Here is an 18,154-nt window from a genome sequence, read left to right on the forward strand (position 1 = left end):
TATTTACATTTCTCACCTCTGCGTCTAACAGTGACACTTCTGTGTCCCTGATACTCAGCTGTACAATCACCTTTCAGTGATTTCTCCCACTGTCTTCTGTGTCTTGAGATAAAAATGTCTAGGATTGTTTCCAAACTGCTGCAGTGAACCTTTCTAAGCTTTAAGTGTTTCACTCAGACAAGAAACACTTACTATAGATACTTCTCCATTAACTTCCCTCTTTATTCAAGCCTCTTTAACTTCATTTGCCTCTTCTGCTTGTAGCACTGATACTGCCACCAGTAAATTTTGCCTTGCATTTTCTGTCACTGGCACTACATCTGCAAATGTACCCTCCTTGCACAAAGTAGGAAGTCATAAAGGGAAGGACCCTTGTATTTCTATATTCTCATAAAGGGTGCAGTAAACCTTATCTGCTTTTCTGGATCTGGCATATGGATTAAGATATGCTGTACTCCTTTCAGAAGGACTTTGGTCTCACATCCTGACTATTGCTTCCTCCTTTAGCTCATCCTGAAGTTCCACTTAATATAAGGAGGCAGAATTACACCACCTTTGTCTTTTCACACATCAGTCTTTCAGCCTGCCTTTTAAAATACATTTCGGGCCTCTGTGAGCATGTACACCGGCTGTTCAAAGACCTCAGCAGTATCAGGGGCTGCTTACACTCACGCTTCTGCCTGCCTCAGCCTTGTCCCTTAGAGTCCAGTGAAAGGAAACAAGATCCTTTACCTTCCGGGTGAAGGATCTGGGTGAAAAGTCTTATGAGAAACCGAGGAACCTGCAGTTGTTGAGCCTAGAAAAAAGGAGGCTCAGGGGAGACCTGATCAATCTCTACAACTGCTGGAAAGGAGGCTGTAGCCAGGTGGGGGTCAGTCTCCTCTCCCAGGCAGCCACTGACAGGGTGAGATCATGGCCTCAAGCTGAGCCAGGCTGGACATTAGAAGGAATTTTTTCACAGAAAGTGATTAGACATGGGAATGGGCTGCCCAGAGAGGTGGGGGAGTCACCATTCCTGGAGGTGCTTAAAGAAAGACTGAATATGGCACTCCGTGCAATGATGTGGTTAACGTGGTGGTGTTCGGTCATAGGCTGGACTCGATGATCTCAGAGACCTTTTCCAACCTAAATGACTCTGTGAAACAAAATTTTGACCGTTGCAGGTATTTTGCACTACAACGAGGCTGAGTGGGAACCTCTTGGCCGGACACCCCCAACCCCATCTCGGAGGACTTCTGGCACGGCCTCGGGCGGCGGGGCCGCAGCCCATGGCCCCGCGGAGCCCCTCTCCTGCTCCCGGCCGCACCCGCTGCCCTCGGCAGCACCAAAGGCCGGCGCGGGGCATTGTGGGGCTGCCGCGGCGTGGGGCGTTGTGGGGGCGGCTCGGCCGGGCTCTACCCGAGCGGATCGGAGCGGGGGAGCCCTACCCGACCCCGCAGCCAGCAGAGTGGAGCTCTTGGCGCCCCCGAAGCCCCTCAGCCGCTGCCGCCGCTCCCCGCCCGAGCGGCAGCGGTGCCGGGCTGAGCTGAGTGGGGCGGGGCCGGGCGGGGCGCACGGGCGTTGCTAACGGCTCAACGGCTTCCTCAGCCTCCGCACATCTTGGCCATTCTGATTGGTCAGGGTGCCCATCAATCTTCAGGAGCGGCGGCACCATTGGCGACCGGGGGGCGGGGCGGCCCCGCCCGGGCGGGCGGGCGGCTCAGCAGAGCCGGTGAGCGAGCGGCGGTCACGGTGCCGCGGGAGGAGCTGCAGCCGGAGGACGCCGCACTCTTGCCGTGAGGAGCGCAGCCGCCGCCGCGGCGTTTCTTTTCCTCCACCGTAGCCGGGCTCAGGTGAAGCCGGTTGGGCGGGGCGGTGGGCGCGGGTGGCTCCAGTTTTCCCCCCTGGCGCCGCGCTTTCCTCCCTCCCTCGCCGGGTTTGGCGCCTCTTTGTCCGGCCGGGCGAGAAGGCTCCCGCTGTCCCGCCGCTCCGTGTCCGCTCGGTCCCCGTAGGACCTGCCGTGCTGCTGTGCCCCCCGTGACTCCTCCGTGCCCCGGGGCCGTGCGTGCCCGCGTAGTTGCCGCTCTGCTCCCTGCACGCCCCGCGAACCGGCCTCCCGCAGGTGGGGTGGGTGACTGGCGCCCTGTGCCGCCGGAGCCAGCTCCTTCCCCTCCCTCCTTCCCTCCGCTGCCCGGCCCGCGGGGGCAGCGGGCAGGGGCCGCCGGGGGCTGCAGCTGTCAGGGCTGCAGCCTGAGTCACGGGCTGACAGCCCTCCTGCAGACACCGCCATGGGCTTGGCTTCCGCCCGCCCGCCCGGCTCCACTTCCTCGTTCGGTTTGGGCCAGGAGAAAGGGAGGGAGGAGGGAGTGACAGGGCAAGATGAAGCTTGCACCGAGAGCTCTTGCAGATAGCTTGTGCTTTCAGGCATCACCTCCAACCGAGTAGTAAAAGTTCTCCGGCTTTGAGTGGTATCTTTACCGACTTGTCCTCGGTAGGTGTGGAAAGTAACAAGTTTCATAGCCCCCGAGCGCGGTGCCTTCCCAGGAAGTTTAATGAGAATTGCTCCTAATTTGCCTAAACACAGGGTGAAATGAGTTTTAAAAGAATAACATGCTTCTGGTACTAAAAGGGGATTTTTCAGAAGTAAACTGCATTGGTCAGCAAACTCTGCATACAGTGACTCTTTAATTCCACTTTGTTTTCCTCTTTACAATTCCTTTCCTTCTTTTTTTTTTCTTCTCGAAGCACTGTTTGTGCTCTTGATCTTTCTTCTGTAGGATTTTCTGCCATATCCTGTCACGATGTCTTGAGCCACACTCCATCTTAGAGTGGACTAAGAACCTAAGCTTTTTTATAACTGGGCAGGTCTTCCAAAACAGAGTAATCTCTCAAACAATGCATTAAAAAAGTATGCTTCAAACTTGTAAAGATACTGTAGTAGTCTGCAGGCCAAGGTCCATCTATAATTTGCCTGCTGTAAGGAAATACAAGGTAACTTATATGGAGACTGTTGAACCGTGGATTGAAAGATTAAATTACACATTCTTGACTCTTGTATTCATCTCCTGTTCATAAGGCTAGGTATGGTAAAGTTTTAACTCCAAAGTAACAACCCTCTAATCAGTTAGTGCCTGTGTAAAATGCCTTTGAAATTAGTCACTAGGTCGCGATGTGACTAAGTTCACTTATTGATGGCATTCCAGCAAAAATGGCAGCAAAAATCATGGTGCAGATAGGTATTGACTCATAGATGCACTGTCTGCATCTGTAGTGCTCTCACAAGGCTTCAGTGAGATAAACTGATACTTTTATTAACTAGAAAGTTGTAATGAGGGGAAAGCAATTGATAAATATAAGTGGCACAGAAGGGTTTTGAAGTTGTTAATCACAATTTTCCAAACTATATAAACACAAGACTTCATGCTAATCTGACCGTGTGAAAATAACTACAAGGAAATCATTCAACAGTTCTGTGATGCTCCATATCAGGTGGAACTGCTGAAATGATGTGTTATTGCACTTATTCATTCTGTGTGCACTGTCTTTATGGAGGTGGACAGGCAAAGTTTTCTATAATACTAAAATAGAAGCAAAATTGGTAGTAGTGGGTAAAAATGGGGATCTGAACTTCTTTACTGACCTGAAACGTCCAAGTGAGTGTGACTGGCACCAAGCTGGTGAGTGATGTGGTTCTTTTTGGAATCTGGTGTTATCTCTTGGATGCTTGACTTGTGTAGCGAAGGTCTGACTTTGGAAGACCTTTGGAGAAGCGTTTGCACCACTGAGTAGCCTGTGTCTGTTTCTGTATAAACAGGAAGACTTAATCATCAGGTTTTGTCTGCCTCAAAAGAATGAGTGGAGAAACTGAAGTCCTTTTATTGGCCTTTGCATAGATTGTTAAGCTTTTTCTACCATGGTTCTGGGTTGGTTTTTTGGTTGTTTCTTTGTTTCTTTTTTTCTTTCAAGTTAATCTTGTAAGAAAAAAGTTGCCAGATGATAATTTCATCTCAAGAGATAAAGAATAAGATTTTTTTCGTTATTTCCTCTGCATAGATTTTGATGTGTTTCAGAATGTTTTAAGAAGACAAATAGCTTGTGAGAGCTACACCATAATATTTTAAATGAATCTAATGAAAAAGTAATAATAATAATGAAAATAAAAACAACCTTGTCCAGTAAAATCATAGGAAAGAGAACAGAAAAATCTCTCACTTAGGAAGCTAAAATAATTTTTGTTGTCCAGCATATTATTTAGGTAATATGAAAAATGTTGGAAAGTGTTCAAGCTATGTAGCCAGTGGTAGCTCTAATACTCACTCATCTTCAAGTTGAAAACTGCCTTGCAGTTAGATGCCACAGGTGCATCTTGAGTCTCTTTGCAACATTACTTAGCACTGCAAATGTGAGACTTGCATTTACCACTTCAACAAACTATCTTGAAAACACGAACCATTATTATCTTGGAAGTCTTTAAAAACAGTGTACTGACTGTTTTCATGTAATAATTCACAGGCTGGTTGTGTGTCAGGCTATTCACGTGCAGGTACAAGGGAGTGCATGTATATCAGCTACTGCTGGCTTTGTAAAAATACACTTCAGTTGTGTCTGTCTATATCCAAATTTCAGATTTGGTTCTGTTAACGTCCAGAACAAAAGAGACAGGACATGTGTCAGAGGTATTGTGATTTCTGAGCTGATTCTTCTCAGTCTTCCATTTCCACCCCATCCCTAGGCCTGTGTCTTGCCCAGATTGATGTCGCTTATGGATTAGTGTGACCGTAATAGGGTGAGATTATAAGTGGGCCCGTGGGAGCTACAGGAACTCATCTAGTTAATGCAAGGTTTACTGAAAGGGGAAGTCAAAGCTAAGGTTGTGTTGTCCCCCACAGTACATCTACTTTTTGGTGTGGTAGCTTTCGGTTATTGGGTAACATGCTGAAACTAACTGATGACTGGAGTGCATTTTAGAGCCTCGCAATTAGTGTGCATGTCTACTAAAAGGTGTCCAAAACCTTAATCCTCAATGTATGATTTAATGTATTTTTGTTTGTTTGACTTAATAATGCCGCCAGTGCCCTCTAACATAATTTTTTTCTTTGATTTCTTGTGTAAATATCTCGTTACTCTTTGCTTTCTTAGTTTATAATTGAGGCAGAGCTGTTTGCATGTTAAGTAGAGAAATTGTGTGCCTGACATTAAGTCTTCTGTGGGTTGGAACAAAACTATAATAGCAGAGGATTGCCTACAGCAGCATTGTTTTTGCTGGCAGTTGTTCTAACTTAATGGTGGCTCGGTGACCTTGTACCTTAAATTTCTTTTCAGTTTAACCACACCATGGTTCTAATTGAGTTTTCTAGTGTAGAAAGAGATGGAAACTAGCAACCTGATTTTAATAGAGTATGCTGAAACGAAAACACAAATGCAACTTCTGCCCTGGAAGCTAATGCAAATGGGTGTTGTCCAACTAAACGAAATGCATCAATTTACAAGTTCATCTTAATTATGGTTTATCTGCTTCGCTTTTTTCTTCAGTGGCTGTGAGAACTTGTTTGGAGTACTTGAAGTAATAATCTCAACACTGATTCGTCTTGTAGTCCTAGGCCACTGTAGTGGTTTAAAAGCTTCTGACCTCACTCTAACCCAGTTGTGTTCAGCATAATGGGTTAGTCCCCATTTTCAATTAATGGTCCTTTGGCCTGTTACCATTCATCACAATCTCTTGCTGTTCTGAGCATCCTGAAGAGTCTGGAGAAACTAGTCTAGAGTCTAGAGAAACTAGACTAGTGTCTGCAGTTTTCTGGTGATGGAGCTGTGATTGATTTCATTGTGTGATACTTCTGGAGCTAGTACTGCTAAGTCATGTTTTTTTTAATCATAGCAAAAGGGAAAATTGATCTGGCATACTTTGTCTGCTATAAATTTTTTCTTATAGAAGTATTACAAATGTATTGCTGCTGGTTGCAGAGAGGTATAATGAAATGTAATGCTGTATGCTGTGTCTTGACTCCATGACTATACTTATGAAATTTATGCCTCTAGAGTTTTGTACATAGGGTTTGGATTCTGCTTGTCCTCATGACTAGAAATAGAAATTTCTCCTAATGCATGTATGCTGACTTTACTGAGAGCAGTAAATAAAACCACATGGGTAAGTGACTTCAGTAATCTCAGGCTAATAATTAATATGTTAAGGGAAACTTAACTTGAAAATCTGTATCATGAAGTCTTCTTAACTGATGAATACTTCCATTCATCAAGAGCTACCATTTTAATGAGTCTCGCCAGGAAATCCATTGTGATATATGCCTCTGCACAGAACTGGAGTTCTGATTTGCGTGAAAGCAAAGTGGGCCTTCAGACTTGTAAGAAAAAAGGTTTAGAGAAATTTTACAGCTCTATTTTGTCACTTGTGTGCAGTCAGAGTTTTTTTTTTTTTTCCTGCTGGGCAGCTTCCTGTTTAAAATCTTAGACTTAAAGCATGCTCTTGTAATAGTTTACTTCGCTTTTTATTGTTTGTAGTGATGAGAGTACATTCACCTGTGTTTTTCTTTTAAGCTCAAGATTTGACCAGTTCATTTGAATTTAGACTCTTTTACTCAACCTTGGAGGTGCAGTAGATTTGACTTTGGTTCAAGTTGGTTATGGTCAACAACCAACCCAGTTAGTTTTAGTCACAGAATTGTTTTAAATGTCCAAGAAAAAAAAAAAGAAAGGAAACCTACAGCCAAATTTCAATTAAAAATTTAGTTGCTTCTGTTTATTTTGAAATGTGACTGACTCAACAGTACTTATCAGTTTGTAGGTCAATTGTTAGTAAGTTCTTTTTGACAGGGACTGTTACATGTAGGTCTGCTTGCCACTTATTGCGAGAGATTCCAATCTTTCTGTGCCAGAATTTATAAAATCAGTTTTTTGAAATGTGTGAACAAAGTAATTTTAATTGATGTGCTATCAATTTAAGAAAAAGAAACCTTATCTTAGGATTTAGACATACTTGAACAGGTATAGGGTGTTTAGATGAAAGAACTTCTCAAGAAATACTGAATGTAAGTCTGAAATCAAACCACTGAACTGGATTAGTAAGTTCCTGGCTAAGCACTTGAAACTAGTTGGTTTATATGGTAAATTGATTTTTGCACCTTTTTTTAAAATGTAGATAAAAATACTCTCAGGCTTCTGTTTTAGCTGTATCAGTCATAGTTCTAAATGTAGAGGAAGGTATTGACACTTTGCTTTGGGTTTTTTGGGTGGTTATGAGGATGGGTAGCTGTGTGTTTAACAGTTAGTGAGTGGAACAGGTCAGAAGGGGAAGATTTGAGATGAAGATAACCAGAAACAGCAATTTAATTCATAAATTCCTCATTGTGGTAGCTATCTAGAAAACAACTTTACTTTTTACTTGTAAATGCATATGAGGTAGTCTAAGAAATATTTCTTTTGTATTAGTAGAATTTTATTTTTTTAGCAGAATGCCACTTAAAGATATTTTGTTTTTCATAGTTGTGGTTCAGACGTTGCTTTTTTCCCCGTTATTCAGAGATAGAAATGATTTTATCCCTTTCTGACATCAAGTGGAATGTATTCAGACTTCTCAGAATTGTTTAAATAAATGGAGGTATGGATGCAGATATACAGTTGACTACCTAATATAGTTAAATAATTGGATTCTTGGAACGGCTGTGTTTCAAGTGTATGTGTCTGCATACTGACCAAGTAAATATTCTTTCTTAGAGGAGGATAAATACCAAATAAGATTTCTCTACAAGCACAGAAACTCTTTAAATTGTGACTTAAGATCTGTGACTTTACCCAGGCAATAAAAGCTAAGCGAACTGGTTTATGTTGCAGTATGAATCTTTATAGCAGACACTAAAGTCTGTGACGTTTCATTACACAGTAAATTATTGTGAATTGGTTTAATGGCCCTTTCCAAGTTTAATGCAGTATATGATGGGAAAAGTAAAATGAGAACACACAAATGTGATGAGAAAGATGTATTAGTCATAAAAGAAGGATTGCCAATTTATTAGGCAAATTAATGTAACTTCTAAAAGCTATCTACATTGCCCATGTAGCACTGACATATACATGTGCAAAATCAGTTTATCTTCTTCTTGCACATGGTGGGAGCTAATCTGTTATGTGGCAAATCCTATTTTTTTTTCATAATGGGCAGAATTGTATAAATAAATTTTAGTTCTTTAGTGCTCAAAAAAATTGATGTAGACTTAAGTGATAAATGTCACCATGTTGTATTATTGCTAATTCTGTTAGGAAAAAGTGCAGCTGCAGTAGTGGTTCAGCTCTTGCTCATGTAGATAAGGAGAAGAATATCAGAGAGTCACGGGATTGTTTGGGTTGGAAGGGACCTTAAAGATCATTTTGTCCCAATCCCCTGCCACGAGGGACACCTTTCACCAGGCCAGGTTGCTCAGAGCTCCATCCAACCTGGCCTTGAACACTTCCAGGGATGAGGCATGCAGAACTTCTCTGGGCAGCCTGTTCCAGTGCCTCACCACCACAGCACTGCTGTGTATATGGGTGTGGACAATCTTGTTAACTATGGTGGAAACACACAAAACAGTTTTGTGTGGTCAGTGTTTCCTTATGTTGTTTTTTGTCCTTTTAGGGCAGAAAGCAAAACTTTATTGGAAAGTTTCAAATTATATTTGTTTCCTTGTATGGAAACCATGGAATGTCATATCAGTCACCTGTCAAAAGGAGATAATTTTCTTTTTTTTTCCAAAAAAGTCTTTTCTAGAATTACCAGAAAATAGAAAATTTTATATGCCATATAGCCATGATTGTAATAGTCCAGACTAGGTTTCTACTTCAAGTGCCCTTGCTTTTATTCATTTGAGATTGAAAGATGAGTCCTTTCTTCTCCTCTAACACAAAAATCCGTGTTTCAGGAGATCCAGACAGGAGGACACGGTTGGGTGAATTCTAAAATTAGTGATGCCTAATGCTGTTCCTGTTTAAAGACTGATATATTTGCCAATGAGAGAAGAAAGCACAGGTCAGGGAGGGAGCAAGCTAACCAGGAGACAAACTTGAGTGTTCCTCGTGTGCTCTACTGCGCCAGGAGCTTTCTGGAGAACAATGCTTATAATGGATAGCTAAGAGGCTGTGCCAGACCTTGAATGCAATAGGGAAATGCCACAATCTGGATTTTCAGACCATCTTGAACATGATATTTGTGAGCATAAGTATTTATAAAACAAATATAATACAAATAAAAAATAAAAAAAACATAAATACTTTCAACCTGGCCTCCTTACGCATCCTGGAACGTAAAGGCTATGTAGCTTTTTCTTCTTTGTTTAAGAGTTGCTGTGTTCTCATGTCCAGAAAAAGTCATTCTTCAGACCCCTACCTCAGACATCACTGTCATAAACAGAGATGTAGGTCTTCTTATTGAACTGTTATGTATTGCTGGAGGGGTTGAGAATCCAGCTTGGATCCTGTAAAGACAGTACAGATTTTTGCCTGCCATCCCCGTAGCTGCTGTAAATGTGCAGCAGAATGATTTGAAACAAAAATAAAAATATGAGATGTACCAGAAGGCTGCTTGTACACAGTCCTAGTTTGGCACAGTAGGCTGAACTGGAAGTTTCTAGAGAAACTTCTGCTGCAAAGTAAAAATAATACTTTTCAAAATTATTTACTGGACATATTTACACTGATGATTTGTTCTTTTCATTATGAGCTGGAGGATGATTAGTAGTATTGATCAAAGCAATTTGTCAGTTAATGTTAGCAAGAGTAATTGTTCCTGTAAGATGACTTTATCTTGGCCAGGTAAATGCTAAATATTTGCATCTAAAAGGATGAACCAGCAGATGTAATTGTTTTATTTCTTGTTCGCTCTTGCAGTGAATTGAAACCCGGCATTGACAAAGATGACAGAGAGTGCTAATTGATGTATGTAGAGCTACCTTATACAGTGCCTCAGAGTTCTTGGCAGATACATTTTTGCCTTAAATCAGAATATCAGGGAAGAGATGAAAAGTGACCCTGAGGTAACAAAGGTTAAAACTTTCTAAGCTCTTCCCCCCTCTCTCCTGCAATGTCCGTAGGGAACTCTGCATGCCTGATCAGAACTTATGCAGGCCATTATGCCTCCTGAAAACAAGTCTTCCAGCAAAACAGCTTGAACAGCAGGGATGGGCTGCAATTTTCTGAACTACAGCTGTCTCCTTAAGTGGGATTACTTTGCTGAGTGGTCACGAAGAATGTGTTCTCCCCCTGGAATGTTTTCCTTGTGGGCACACTGTCTCTGTAAGAGGAATTCTCTCCTCTGCTGAGAAGGCATGTACTGTGCTCCACTAATGAGAAACAACAGTTGCAGAAAGTGTATTATGCAGGATTGTAAACTTTGAATATTTATTCAAAGTGAATGGGGTTGGGTGGCAGCCAGCCTAGCTTTGTCATGCTAAAGACTGGACTTGAAATCAACAGAAGGCTACCCTCCCCCTCCCTAAATCAGTGTTTGGTGTGTTTAAACAGCATGCACAGGCTTCATAGAGCTGATTAACTGTATTGGTGCCATCTACATGGTAGTGTAGTAGTCTTTGTCTCCCTGAACTCATAAGGTGCAATTAAAATAGAGGCAAGCATACCCGCCCTAGCATTAACTTAGGAAGCTAGTGCCTGCCTTTATTTGCCTGTAACCTACAGTGGTTAATTACTGCATGCAGTGTGGTTGCCCAAGATTGTTCCTGTGCTTCTGTAGCCCGTGGTGAAGCCACTGCATTTTTACCCTGTTTTCAGTCTTTGGTACCCAAAAGTAGCCTCTTCAGATTGGCATTAATATTTGTTAAATGAACATATGCCATGCTTGTGGGACTGTTCTCACACTCCTACTGTATTTGAACCTAGTGGAGAGAAAAGGTGATTATTAAGTGGCATGTAAGTGTCTTGCTTGTACGTGGCTTTGTGGCCTTTGCATTTTGCCATGGGATGTCCCAGCTGCCAGGGCAAACCCCTTCTGTCAGCTGTTACAGCAGAATATATGAAAGTGCTGCTTCACACATACCAGCGTGGTGCTTGGCAGCTGATGAAGAGGGCTGGACATGGAGAAACCGAGAAACATTTATTCCATGTTCACTCTTCTGAGGATGTGTGTTGGGTATCTTTAGGCCACTTGGAAGATGTGGAATTTCCTTCAGTTTCTTTCTTTTGTCTTGCCTGTAGTCTGGCCAGTAAGTCACTTCTGTGCAATAGAAGCATCACTTATGCATTAAATAATTAGATTCCTCATTCTTGGTTCTTAGAGCCCCACATACAGAGAGGGCACTTTAGTGCTCTACCTAGAGTTTAATTTACAGTAATAAACAGGGTAGCTGGCAAGTCTGGGCAGCACTACAGTCAAACTGAATATGCAACAATAATTGCCAGCAAACTGCATTCCAGTTGTGAAATAAATCTTTCAACAATGTATTGTGTGAGTCAGACTGTGACTGGAGAGGAAAGCAGTGAACTTCAGTAAGCCTAATAGCAGTCATTGAGTCCCAAATAAAGCTGAAATAGAAGAAATGAGTCTGCATGGCAGCATTCTGAATGGAAAGGGTAAGTGCAGCTCTGTGCCTTCAGCGTGGGGCTGCCTGTGAGGGGGTGTTAATTGCGAGCTCGGGTACTTGCCTGGTGATGTATTCTCTGTGGGATAACTGAAATTCGTGATTCTTGCGTTCAGCCTGAAGCATCAAGCACTGGTGTGCCTCAGTGTATTGAACTTGAGAAATAAGCAGCTATAACCTGTCCATCAGTTTAGCTTCTTGCCAGCTTTTCCCTTTCCCTCTGCCTCCTTGTGATTCATTTCTCACCCTTAGTAATTTAAACTCTGGTTTTTATGTAGGTGTTGCTTACAAATTGGAGCAGTTTGGGCTAACAAACTTTACAGTTTTCTTTTCCATAAATATACTGGCACTTGGAGCTGTGAAGTGTCACTCTAACCTAAACAAATGAGATCCGAACAGTTCCTTAGTGAATACAAGGGAGTTATAGGAAGTTTTTTATTGGTAGGTTAGGGGTTTTATAATGTCAGTTCATGGTCGCTGTAGCTAGCCTGGCCATTAGAGTCTATTTCAGACTAGTTTAGTCTAGCGTTCTAGCTGCTCTTAAATCTAATTTGAGGAACCACATTCAGCTGGCTGGGGAAAGTGAAATAGTTGAATTGCAGGAATAATACAAGTATTAGCTGTTCAGATCACAGCTAAGCAACGATTCCCATCATATGACTGTTACTGACCAAACTTAGTTTGAATCATTAGCAGCTTCTCAGATTTGTTTTTAAATGCTGTGTATTAACAAATAATCAAAGTCTTCACTGAGTGCAACTTAGTTGTACCTGAAATAGAGCCATGAATGACCAGTAGTGCTGTAACTTTCTAGTGCAAAAATCTTGTCTTGCTTATAGAAATGGTGTGCAGTCCTTTTGTTCTGAGAAAGAGCCTTTTGTCTTGTATTGCACCCTCTGACAAGCTGCTAAAGGTAAGATAGTTTGGAAAGTGGTGGCAAAGTTGTATTCATGAACTGCCTTTAAAAGCTGAACTCTTTAAAGAAAGGGAAATTAACTTGTAGTCTAAATATGTTTGCTGTTTATTGTTCATTCTTTTTGTCACCCTTTAGGGTAGTTCCTCTTGCACTGCAAGTAGAAAGGCCACTAGGCAAACCATGTGGGAAGATTGTTTAATATGAAATCACAGAAAATTTGTAACAGTGTCTTACTGGCAGATATGAAACAGAAGAAAACTTCCAGTAATTATCCACTTACATCCCTTTTCAGGCTGGCTCAGTCTTACAGCAAAGTTCTGAAGTGTTGATCTAAATTGCCAAGGATTCAGTGCATGTATATGGCTGTTTAGCATCCTCAGTAGCACAAACTTGTCATAATTCATTAAAGCAGGGAAATGAAATGGTGTGTGAATAAAACTGTCTATTCCGGTATAGTAATGCATCTTTGCTAGGAATGAGGCTGAAGCCAAGAAAGAGCAGTGTGGGGATCCCTACTTTAATGATGGTTTAGGTAACTCAGATTAGAGGTATTTCCTTGCCCAGCCAGTGCTCTAGTACTTGTAAGTGTGATGCTTTAACTCTTGCATTAATGCTCTTATGAAATAAGTATGGAATTCTTATGAATTCTATTTCTACTTCAGCTGTTAGCTCCATAGGTAGTAAAGCTCAAGCTTATCTAATTGAGCAGTGGCTCACTCCCAGGAACAATTCTGTGGCTGCTGACAGAGTAAATGTCTGGGGGGAATGGGGGATGTAATACAAATAGTTACTGAAAATTTAATTACAAATAGGTAATGTTCTGTGCTTTTAGCAGTTGTAAAACACTTGTAATTGAAAGAAAGGGACCTTACAGCAGAGGTAGCCTTTAGACCTTTCCAAACCAGATAAAGTATTTGTTCCCAGGTTTATGGGAAGCACTTGATGTTGCTTTAAGTAGAGTGTGTGTGAAGTGTCTTATAATTCAAGCCTTAAGGCTATGAAATTGCAGGAGACTAAGGCAAACTTCTGTCCATATGACTGTATTCCAGTGCGGGTTTGGAGTAATTCTGCCTAATTCAATGGGAATGCATGTCATCTTAAGTTAAATCCAGTGTTTGACTTGTTCCTCTCAAAAGAATCTGTCTGCTGGGAAATATGTATGTCAACAGGGCAGTTGGTATTATTTTTTAAGGTTGCACTGCATACTGATGTCTTGGTCCTATCCTATTCATGACTGTAGAGAGCATTTTTTCTCACTCTGTGACTGTATGGCATCTTTGTGGCAATTACGTAGTTAGTTAAATGACAAAGAATATCTCTTGGATTCTGAAATAATGGAAAACAAGCAAAGTTTGACCAGCCTCTTCCCCAGACTGCTGTGAACCACAATAAGGGAACATACTGGGTTAATGGGGAAGTGACTGTAGTATGTAATTTTTGGAAACAATACTAGGAAGGAGACATTTAAACTCAAAACAAGGATGGTCTGTCTTCCTTCTGTATTCTTTGGTCCTCTTGCCTATAGACTGGCATCAAAAAGAATATTGTTAATGGTATTCTCATCTGGCAGTTGCACAATAGCTATGTAAAGATAAATGTCCTTGTCCTACATAATTATCTACACCCCAAATGCAAACTACCAGGCAAACAAATTGCTTCCTAATTTGTTCCTAAAACAGCAATGATTTGCATTCATTGTTAGTTGGTGTAAGAGCTTACTGGGCTTGCTTCCTTCCTTGACCGCCACTTTAAGGGATTTTTAGAAATGCCCAGTGAAATGCAGCATAAGCTAGGAAGATAAGTTTAAGAGTCCATGAGATGGAGCTTGCTGAATCTGATTCCTCTGGTACTGTTCTTGTGGAGAAGACAAATTAATGGTTGGTTTGTGGTATTGCTAGTTTAGACGCCCTGTGGGTTCGCAGTCAGCCTCCAGAATAGCTCTAATGCCATGTTATCTTAGTTTGAGCCTCTGTCTGTTACTTGTACTACATGAGGATTCTGTTCTGGAGCTCAGGAGAGCTAGTTTAAGATGGTGATAAGAAGGCTGCTGCTGCCATGCAATAGGGGAATTTTCAAGTCTGTTTCAAGTCTGAGGTGCAGACCCTTTTGGAATCTCCTCACTACTGTTTGGTAGTACTTAATATATATTAACTTATATAAAAATATATATATATTTATATATACACTAGATTATACTATATTAATATATATTTAATATATTAAAAATATCTTGAACTTAGTGTTTGGTGAGATTTTAGAATAGCTGTGTTAGGCTATTTCTCCTCTTACTGTGAAAGTTGTTTTGAGCCCTGAAAATAAAAAGGTATAGCTGCTCTAGAATGATCTCTTACTGGCTGAAGAATGCACTCTTGTAGTATGTGAGATAATTTGGGATTCTGTTCCTGCAAGGAATTTGATTAACCTCTCTGTAACTATCTTATTTTCTTAGTTCTCTTCAGATCTAGGACTGACTGGGGATACTCTTTGAAAGATTTATTGTGGTTTTATCTACTCCTTTGCCAAAAAAAGAATTAGTCTTTATCCTAGAATGTATCTGAAGGTATACTGAATGCATGCATGTACTCTAGCAGTGAGGAAGTGAGGACTGTTTCACTGTAATGTAGGACACTTCAGATGGCTGGTTACTTTGGATTCCTCAGGAAATGATGAAACTGAATTTAGCTGAAGCATAGTGCCTCTGTGTCCTGCCTGATTATAGCCAAAAAAGGCAACTGGTTACATTCTGGGAGTTGCATAGGCAGGAAGCTGTGTAATGGAGGGCAGAGCACAGCTGTTGCTTTGCCAAACCTGATACAACTCTGAACACAATTGAATATTTATTTCTTTTTTTTTTCTTTTTCCCCTCTTTCCTTCCACTCCCTTTTTTTAACCATTTGATCACAGCCTGCAGATGATACTCTGCAGTGTCATGAAATCCTAGTATCTTCTGTTGAATTGTTGGCCTTCTTTATTTGCTATATACTCTGTCAGGCTTGCTGTTATAGGATGGTCTTGGAGCTCTCCTGACAGCTCAGGTTTTTTATGGCAGCCTCCAGACTGCTGCATCTTGTCTTTACAACATATCTCTTCATCATGTATCCATGAAAATCTAGTTTTCAGGAATAATATGAGAAGGAGGAGTTGCTCTGAGAATCACCATTGTGGTTGAGGTGGAGGTGTCAGTGACCCTGTGGGGAAGGAAAGATGAGGTCAAGTGTGGAATAGCTGCTTGGCGTATCCAGTAAGGCTTAAGACAAAGATTTTAAACTCAAACTAAAGGAAGTGATTATTTATAGAGTGATTTTCACTTTGTTTGCTGAAGAATTTTTGACTGTGAATATACAGCTATCCATACAGTGTCTGGCACAAAGTTACATACCCCTTACAGTGATACATTTGTTGAAAGGAATTTCCCTACACGCTTACAAATGACTGGTGTGGGCATTGGCGCCCATCATTATTATGGCTGATGCTTTTCTGGCTTCATTCACTGTTTGCTAATGCTGGGACTCTACATCTATTGTTGCTCTCATGCATGTTTTGGGAATTGAGCTGCTTCTGTCCTGCTTTCGATATCTTTTTGTCTGCAGTGTGTGCAGTCAGACTTCACTACTTGATTTGCTTGCTGGTTTGTAAATATGAATTCTGTAGAGAAGTTATCCATATAGCTCCTGATAGCCTTCTAGGACATGAGTACTCATATTTTCATTTTCTGTTCTTTAGGTAATAAAGAGCTCTAGTTTCTATTCAAGCTATGAGAAACATATATTGAGGACACTGGTATCTTTGTGAGGAAGAATTTGAGAAGTAATGTTTATGGGATCTTGTAAAGAGGCTGCTGTTACATGGTTAATGAGCCTTGACGCATGCAGTCCTTTTCTGATTGAAAGGACTTTTGAATGGCACTAATAAAATTGCTGCCTTATAAACTGGAAAATCCCTGGCGGTAGTGTTCTGGTTTTGATGAAACACTAAATCTAGGGTGCCATTTTTCAAGTATGCAGCCTAAGTCTCCCTTCTGTAGGGATGAAACTCTCTCCTCTATCTGACCACAGCTTCATAGAAGGATGTTAATAGAAGATATTTAGCTGTAGAGCTTCCTGATTTATTCTGTTACTATCTCAGAGATATTGTGCTACTGAACATTATCTAGGAAAAAAAAAACATATAAACTGGTGGGTTGGGTACTACTACTAAGCTGGTGATGGAAAGTATCTAATATCAGTCTTAACTGGTGTCTGCAAATTACTGCTATCTTTTAGAAGTAAACTGCACCTCACATTTTAGGCTGGTTGTTGACATTTCTGAGAAGTTGTGGGTTTTGATTTATAGCTTATCAGGATAAGGAGATACAAAGTAAAAGTGTTGATTACACATTTATGATTTTTTTTTCTGAGCCAATATCTCTACCAACTAGAGCAGTGAAGGGTTACTCTTGACCAGAATGTTACTGACATAGTGTCTGATGCTATGAGGATTGGCACAAATTGTTTGGTGCTTGCCACTTTAATGTGCTTCCTCTTTTCTGCCAAATAATGGCTTCCAAATGCTTAACGGTCGGTGTTTTGTTGTAGGTTTTGGGTTTTTTATAAACTGCTTGCTAGTTTGGTTTTTTCATACTCTTGGCAAGCAAAACCTTGGCCTTATTGGAAGTTTGACAACTTTAGCAGTGCTTGCTAACATGAAATTAAAGGAGGGAGAGGCATGCTCTAATGACCAGGGATTCAGAGTACTTAGCATGTGCCTGTCTGCCTCTGAGAAGTTGCAAGGCAAATTGAGGCTTTAAAAATAACTTTTTTCTTTGTTTCCCCCTTTCTTCACAGGTCCCCAGTTGTAAACCATAATGTCGCAAAGAGACGCAGATAAGTACCTTTATGTGGACAAAAACATCATCAATAACCCCCTGACTCAGGCTGACTGGGCAGCTAAGAAGCTGGTATGGGTTCCCTCAGAGAAGAATGGCTTTGAGGCAGCTAGCCTGAAGGAAGAAGTGGGAGATGAAGCCATCGTGGAACTGGCAGAGAACGGAAAGAAAGTGAAAGTAAATAAGGATGACATCCAGAAGATGAACCCCCCCAAATTCTCTAAAGTAGAAGATATGGCAGAGCTGACGTGCCTGAATGAGGCTTCTGTGCTTCACAACTTGAAGGAGAGATACTACTCAGGACTGATCTATGTAAGTAACCTTGTCTGTTGGGGTAGGAGTTCCTGATGACATAGCGTGTGAACTTAATGTAATTGCTCCTAAATGCATGTGTTAGCCTTTCATTGCCCCTATACACAACTCATCATGTGACCTACCTTCCTCCCTCTACTAAAAATTTTTTCACTAAACTACGCCAATCCCCCTCTAGTTAATGTTGAAAGTTTCAAAGAATGCTATGGTAAATCTGGCTTTAATGTTTTAATGTCTTTGTTTGCAGGATGTTTTGAATGCCTTTTAACTTTCTCTTAGCAAGACACAAGAGCAGTTGGGTAGTGGTAAACAGGGAGTCTGATCTGAACCTAACCAAATAATAATAATAAAAAACACAGTCCTATTCCATCCAGCATCTGAAATGTGTTTCCCATGTCTGGAGCTTCAGTGGGAAAGAAGTGCCAAGCTTTTTGTGTGGATCTCAGAGCATCTTTCTAGAGAGGAAACATGTGTGCCTGGATGTACTTAGAGATAGGAAATGTT

The 18,154-nt window shown here is 41.3% G+C and overlaps 1 protein-coding gene across 1 annotated transcript in view; it reads left to right on the forward strand.

Moving 5' to 3' along the window:
- Positions 1 to 1,752: 1,752 nt before the first annotated feature.
- The window catches only part of MYH9 (myosin heavy chain 9), a 70,269-nt gene continuing 53,867 nt past the window's right edge, over positions 1,753 to 18,154 (forward strand). Inside the window, 2 exon segments of the mRNA XM_036400652.2 lie at positions 1,753 to 1,832; positions 17,298 to 17,650. Coding sequence (XP_036256545.1) covers positions 17,318 to 17,650 — 333 coding nt within the window. The 5' untranslated portion in view covers positions 1,753 to 1,832; positions 17,298 to 17,317.

The sequence above is a fragment of the Molothrus ater genome, chromosome 5 (assembly GCF_012460135.2).
Source record: "Molothrus ater isolate BHLD 08-10-18 breed brown headed cowbird chromosome 5, BPBGC_Mater_1.1, whole genome shotgun sequence".
NCBI classification, from domain to species: Eukaryota; Metazoa; Chordata; class Aves; order Passeriformes; family Icteridae; genus Molothrus; species Molothrus ater.